The sequence below is a fragment of the Acipenser ruthenus genome, chromosome 5, assembly GCF_902713425.1.
Source record: "Acipenser ruthenus chromosome 5, fAciRut3.2 maternal haplotype, whole genome shotgun sequence".
Lineage (NCBI taxonomy): Eukaryota > Metazoa > Chordata > Actinopteri > Acipenseriformes > Acipenseridae > Acipenser > Acipenser ruthenus.
The window spans coordinates 16,966,568-16,974,363 of NC_081193.1; the positions used below are offsets into that span (position 1 = coordinate 16,966,568).

The following is a 7,796-nucleotide window of genomic DNA, read 5'->3' on the forward strand; positions in this document are numbered from 1 at the left end:
TGAAACGCCAGGGTCGCACTCTGTACGGATTTGGAGGTTGAAGAAAAAGAACGATTCCCCGGACTGACCTTCGAACAACCACAAATAAACTATTATTATTATTATTATTATTATTATTATTATTATTATTATTATTAGTGGTGGTAGTAGTATTATTATGTTACACATTATCAGTTATAACTACTGAGAACATTGTACTGTAAGTTTATCACAGCTGACAGTCCCGCATTCAAGTCGCTCGTTCCCTTGTAAGGCAGTTGAAATACTCTAGAGGGAGCTACACCTATAGGGTAGAGTGCTTTCTCAGTGATGGACAGGTCCATCCTTCAGAATACTTATCAAACTGATTTTTTTGTTCTTTCCAAGTCAATGGTTGTATGTACCTGTGGTTTGTTTGAACACTTTTTTTTTTTTTTTTTTTTTTTAGCTCCAGATAGATAACTCTGTCTTTTACACGTGCAATCAGTCACTATCTTCTTTCCAGCTTACAGATAAGGGTTGTTTACTATCATTATTATTATTATTATTATTATTATTATTATTATTATTATTATTATTATTATTATTATTATTATTATATGAAGACATATATTGTATTTTCTCTAATTTAAACGTACATGAATGCAAGACAACCCATTTTTAAAATATGTGAACAGATTAATTAAATTCAGTATATGTAACATAATGAAAATACAAGTGTTGATTCATTTAATTATTCACGTAAATACGTTTCTATCCAATGAGATCAGCAAGCCTAGTCGTAGTAACCAGAAGAAGAGGAGGGCAAGCAGTTAAACCAATGATCAAAGTGCTGGAGCCAACTGTTAGCATGCTGCCTCTCAAAGCAGCTGCACCGACCACTGTACAGTACAGCTGTTGCTGCAGCAGAACATTGGGAATCAAAGACGTGCTGAATCAGTGTTACAGAAAACGACGATGGTGCAGTTGAAGTCATATTAGAAGTTTGCAAGGATTGTCGGCATCCTTTCATTGTTTCTGGAAGGAAGAAAAAAAATATGCAAGTATTTTCTTATTTTACATAGACTATTTTGTTGCTGATGTTACTTTTGGTGCATCGGTACTTTACAAATTGCACTGGCTACATTTAAAAGTGGATATAACTTTGAAATTGTTTAAAATAAATGAAACATTCAAAAATGAAATTTCAACTGTACATCACGGTAAATGATAAATAATGTATAGATCAGCTAGCCCCCCCCCCACCCCCCCCCAAAAAAAATTACATTTTATGCGTTTTCTGTTTGCATTGTTTATAAAGCAATATAGTAATATACGTTTACTTTCTTGTTAACATATTCAGAGTACATGTAGTCTATAAGAACGCCCGTCAAAAACGTAAGGGTTGAATACACACGTACACTTACAGTTTAGTGTTTATACTCTAGTCAGCCTGTTTGCAACTCTAAAAACATGTTTTAATGTTAATACGGCAGAAATGAAATTATTTGTTCCCGGGGTTACTGTCGAATTTGTTTGCATCCTCATTATTCGATTTGTTTTCATTCAAACTCAGTACTTAAGAGCGCGTTTTAATGAAGAAAAACACTTCTGAGTGTCAGAAACGCAAGAGTTATAGTTCAAATATTGCTTTACTATGGTTAAATAATGATCTATACAAATGCCTTACATTACAAGCATCTATTATTTATCTAGATGTGGGAAACATCAATAATTAGGGTATTTATTCACTGAAGTTTAAAAAAACGTTTTATTTTTTATTTTATTACTAATGTTACCATTTCTTGATTTATCGCTCACAATACATGCAGTGTGCATGCTATGGTATGTACATTAGCCAAATAGTGTGCACGTAAATGAATGCGTTCTCTGTTCCTAAATGGGGCAGTACATTTAGATTTATGGTGCACCTTAGGCTCACTACTTAATGTGCACTTTACAGCTACATGTAGTGCCCTTTGGTAAATTTCAATTGCCATAGTGAGTTGTTCTATTCTTATTACCAATAAGAATCACCTGCAATAGCAGGGACATTAAAAATGTGCCAAAACTCTTGTAAATCAAGTTACATTGTTAATTACATATAGTACTATGTTTATTAATGTGTATTATTGTATAGAAATATACTATCATAGAAAATAGGGACTTGTTTTTCAAAATGCAATTGTAAAATGAAAGCATCTGGAATAATGCCTAATTTTCTGTTTGTTTTTCAAATGCCGATTTATTAGACTATGTTGTCTAATGAATAAAATATCGATTGATGAAGATATTTAATTCAGAAATGTTGTTATAAAACCCCTTTAAGAAAATGTACTGTGTTGCAACAGTGTTATGCAAGAAATTGCTGTAATGAATACTCTGCTCTAAAATGTTAATACGAATCTTATAGGTGATGGAACCTTAATCTGATTCGAGCCTTGTAAGCTGACAAGTCTTTGCTTCAACATGGTTTATGGACAGATCCTGCATAGAAGTGGGACAGAGGAAGAACTTATTAACCTCAATGTTGGAGGATTCAAGCAGAAAGTAAAACAAAGCACTCTTCTGAAGTTCCCACAAACCAGACTGGGTAAATTGCTGACCTGTGAATCTGAAGAGGCTATTTTGGGACTGTGTGATGATTACAATGTTACAGACAAGGAATATTACTTTGATAGAAACCCTTGCTTGTTCAGATATGTTTTGAACTTTTACTACACTGGGAAACTTCATCTAATGGAGGAGCTGTGTGTTTTTTCATTCAGCCAAGAAATTGAGTATTGGGGAATCACCGAGCTTTCCCTTGGTTCCTGTTGCAGCAGTATATACCAGGAGCTAAAAGAAGATGGAATAGACAATGACTGGGAACAAACAAGCGACGAGCAACAGACCTTTGATTCTTCTTTTGAGGAGCTGTCTGTCCTGGATACAGAACTAGAGAAATTTGAAGGCCTATGGTGTGCAGAGATCAGAAAGAGTATATGGGTCAGACTTGAAAACCCTGGCTATTCTATATCTGCAAAACTTATTGCCATAGCCTCTCTAAGCGTGGTCCTGATATCTATTGTTGCCATGTGTATTCATAGCATGCCTGAATTCCAAAAGTTTGATGCCAGTGATAAAGAAATTGAAGACCCTGCTTTAGCAGTGTTGGAGATTGTGTGCATTATCTTCTTCTCCATAGAATTTATGTTGAGGCTTATTGTGGCCCCTTGTCGAAGAAAATTCTTTGGTAACCCCTTGAACACTATAGACTTTGTGTCAATTATTCCATTTTATGCCACCTTGGCCATTGACACTGTGGATGAAGAGAGCGAGAATTTGGAGAATGTGGGGAAAGTGGTCCAGATCTTGCGCCTCATGAGGATATTCCGCATTCTTAAGCTTGCTAGACATTCTGTAGGACTCCGCTCTCTAGGTGCTACTTTGCGACATAGTTATCATGAGGTAGGATTATTGATTTTGTTTTTGTCCGTTGGGATATCCATCTTTTCAGTGCTTGTCTATGCTGTGGAGAAAGAGGAAGATGAGTCAGAACTAAAAACCATCCCTGTTGGTTGGTGGTGGGCAACTATCAGCATGACTACAGTGGGTTATGGTGATACATATCCAGTAACATTACTTGGAAAGTTAATTGGCAGTGTATGCATTATATGCGGAATATTGGTAGTCGCCCTGCCTATCACGATTATTTTTAATAGGTTTTCCAAATACTATCAGAGGCAGAAGGAAATGGACGTGGACCAGTGCAATTCAGAAATTAAGGATCCAGACCCTGATCTTCCATACTTTAATGTAAAAGACTTATATGCCCGAAAGAGGCAATCATTTGTTACTAGCATTTCTTCTGCAAGCAGTGTAGCCAGTGATAATGATGACACAGATGCATCTAGCGTCCAAGAGGCTGAACATGTTTGTAATACCACTGCATTGGAAAATGGTTCAGCAAAATAAGCTCATTCTATTTATTTTGCACTCTAGGAAGACCTTACTTAAAGCACTTTACAGTTCTCAGGGCTTTTTTTTATTGATTGTTGTCGCCCAATATTACTTCCAGATATCATCAATAATATTTCACATGCCTCTTAATTTTCTTTATTATGCATAATTTCCTGCACTTTTCAACATTAAAGGGCCATTCTTGTTTTATGTGTAAAAAAAATCTTGACTTGATTATTTGTTTAATAAAATTACATGCTTATATACTGCCTGTTTCAAAGATATGTGGTTTATAGAATAAAAGATATAAACATATAGTGGCATGTAAGTACCTTTTTCACTGTTCATCGGGGGAAAGATGAATGCATGCAGAGAAAGTATGGAAATATTGATTGAATAAAGTTTGCTGTACAATATCTTGAAATTAAGCTTTTTTATTTTTAAATGAATCACTTAAAGGGGAACTGCATCTCACTAGTCAAATGTACAATGATTGTTGTTGTTTAAGTGTCCGAGAGCAGCCCTGTCCAGTTTGAATGGTATATTTCTCTTATAACTCTGTCCCCACAGCTAGAATCCATCTTGGCAAAAAGCAAATCATTTACTCACTGTCAAGCTATTAAAATAGAACCACTTTTGATCAAGATTTGATCACTCACTCATAAACTTGTATAAAGGATGTGAGTACAAGAGTATAAGACAACATTAATATTTAAACAGACCAGTGCATTTTCTGAACAATTTCGAAAAAGCAATCAATTCATTGTGAGTAAAAACCCTAACAGCTGGCTGAGCTTCATAAATAGTCTCAACCCACAGTGATACCACACCTTAATTCTGCAGGACATAGACCAAATAGACAGAGTTACACTGTCTGTTTTAGTTGCTGAAGGTTTAAGAGAGTTTACATATGTGCTTTCAGATTAATGTGTAACCTTAACATGTAATTAATTTTCTATTGCCACATAAATATTGCAGTTTGTCATGCTTACCATGTAATATTTATATGATGTGTTTTACCATGGTTTAACAATGGTTCAGAACATTAGGGATTTTGCTGTAGATCACTTAGTTGTCAAGACTTTATTTTCGCTTTGACACTGCTGAAGCACAGGTATTAGAAATGAGACAGATGCTGATTCTATTTTGCACATAGAGGTTATAATGCATTTCCAATGTGTGAGATGCTGAAGTGCCGTTACCATAAAGCAATTTATTGCAGCTTTTGAATTTTTTTCAAGCCAACATGAAAGCATGATGCTAGGCTACATATTGCTGCTGCTGTATGGAATGATGCAGCATAGTTTTGGTCTGACGTCACCCTACTACCATCTCTTTCACACAGCATAATGTATTATTATTATTATTATTATTATTTATTTCTTAGCAGACGCCCTTATCCAGGGCGACTTACAATTGTTACAAGATATCACATTATACATTATTTCACATTATACAGATGTCATATTACTTTACATACAATTACCCATTTATACAGTTGGGTTTTTACTGGAGCAATCTAGGTAAAGTACCTTGCTCAAGGGTACAACAGCAGTGTCCCCCACTGGGGATTGAACCCACAACCCTCCGGTCAAGAGTCCAGAGCCCTAACCACTACTCCACACTGCTGCCCAGTAAAAGATACAGATAAGCATTGTAAATAACGCAAAATCAAGGTTAACCGATTACAACTTCGATAATGAGAAAGCTCTAGCATATTTTTGTAACCATAACACATTGATGACTTTATTTTAAACAAGCCACACAAACAGAGTTTTTCTTCTTTTATGGAAATTATGCTCAATGTAACAGATAACCCTTCAGTGTTACGTAAGATAACTTAACCTTCATAAGACATAACTGCATTTGATGGTTCTCCGGTTCATTAAATTGTCTTTGTCCAATAAAAGATTAATCATGTTGTGGCAGTAATTTTGGTCTTACAAACCAATGTCAATGGTGTCATTCCCCATTCATGTACACTGGGATACTTTGTTCACAAAAACACCAAAGTCTAGTATTTAAAAAGCAAAGCAAAAAAAGTAACTTTAATAGAACTTTCTTTTGGACACATTTAAGGATGATTTTCATTGCAATTACCCTGAAACATAGCTGACTGTCTCAGTTTTAACAAGGGCTACAATGCTTTTATCAAGAGGATTTGGAATGCATCCAGAACTGACATTTAGCATTCACAGCACAGAGTGCTTGCCACTCAAGTGATAGCACTCAGAAATGGATCCGTGTTCCAAATTAGTTTGGAAATTAGGGTGAAACAAGCCCTTTCTCTTTTAATAACTAGGCAAAACAACAACTCCAAACTGCTGCAAAATACACCCATCATTTGAGGGGAATGTGGGAAATGGTCATTAAATGGAATTGATTTTGGACTCAACATAAACATGCATATTTTTCAAAGCTTTTACCAAAAAGTGTCAATTGCAATTTGTTTTCCCTGAAACTAGAAAAAAAAGAATAATAATAAAAAAATGGTAGAAACAATTTAAAAGCCCTTAAATTACATTTTGCTTTGTAACTTTAATGTCTTTTGTCGTTGATTTTAGAAGAAAAAAAAATACTTGAAACCCACCACCAAAAATTCCGTGGGGGTTCTGACGGGGCAAGTGTCAGAAAAATAGAGGGAGATTACAGTATGACTGGCACTGAAAGTAAAAAGTAAAAATAACCTGTCTGTGATAAAGGGAGAGGGCCAGGGACCTTGAGCCTCTTTTTCCATTCTGTAACCCAGTGTCACTTAAAGTAAAACAAAAACCAAAAAATGTGTTCATCTTGGTTTAGACTAAAGGAACTGCTGTTCACATCATAAGACGCAACACAGTTGTCTACAACTTGAGTGTAGGACTATGGCAAGCCAAATTATCATTTAGAGATATCTCAAATTGAAATTTAAGATATCTTGAAATATTTAGAGCTACCTGCAAAACATTTTGAGATTCTGTGAACCAGGGACTGGGAGCCGATTAAAATAATTTCTGTTTTGTCACAATTTAATTTAAGAAAACTCTGTTGCATCCAAATTTTGATATCACACAAACAGCTGATTAATACAGGAGTAGCAGTGCTTGTGTGAGGTTTTGTGCACACATCTAATTCATTGTGTTCATTTAAAGATATCTCTAAATCATGTGAAGATATCTCGAAATAACTTCCTGTTCATTTACAGATATCTCTAAATCATTTAGAGATATCTCTAAATAACTTCTTGTTCATTTGGAGATATCTCTAATTAATGAGGAAGTCCATTCAAAACACAGCATTTTCACAGGAAGTCATTTAGCAATATCTTGAAATGAACAGGAAGTTATTTAGAGATATCTCTAAATGATTTAGCGATACAGTAGTCTCTGCGTATAGGAACACCTCCTGAAGAACACTTTGCCTAAAGGAACACCCTTGTGGTGAAATTGATTTTTCCCATTGTAAATGCTCTGGCTAAAGGAACAGGAACTTTGCTTAAAAGAACACCTTCTTGGCACTGGTAGCGATTCATTCACCATGGATACAGTACTGTTTTGTAAAAAAAAAGCGACGTCATCACGAGAGTGTCTTAAGGGACACTTATTGGTTTATTAAATCTTTCCAGAACCGCCGTCATATCATTGAATTGTTTTGTATTCTGATTTCCACGAGTGCACCTCATAGCTACAAAATGACATGTAAATAAACAAATGGTAAACATACACTTGCCTATTGTTTTGCTTTTACTTATTCAGTTAATTTCATATGTTGATGCACATGCGTCATGACAAGTAATACATATGTATTTATTTATTTATTGATTCGTATTGTGTCTGGTGGCTAACTCCATCTTAGAGAACACTTCGCTTGCTTCCCGAGAGGTGTTCTCTTAACCTGAGACTACTGTATCTCTAAAT

General features: G+C 35.2%; 1 protein-coding gene across 1 annotated transcript; it reads left to right on the plus strand.

The window, feature by feature from the left end:
- Positions 1 to 2,191: 2,191 nt before the first annotated feature.
- LOC117403407 (potassium voltage-gated channel subfamily S member 3) lies at positions 2,192 to 4,316 on the plus strand. Its single transcript, XM_034005530.3, has one exon. It carries the CDS (start codon positions 2,428 to 2,430, stop codon positions 3,913 to 3,915), a length of 1,488 nt encoding a protein of 495 aa, XP_033861421.3. The 5' UTR covers positions 2,192 to 2,427; the 3' UTR covers positions 3,916 to 4,316.
- The last annotated feature ends 3,480 nt before the right edge of the window (positions 4,317 to 7,796 follow it).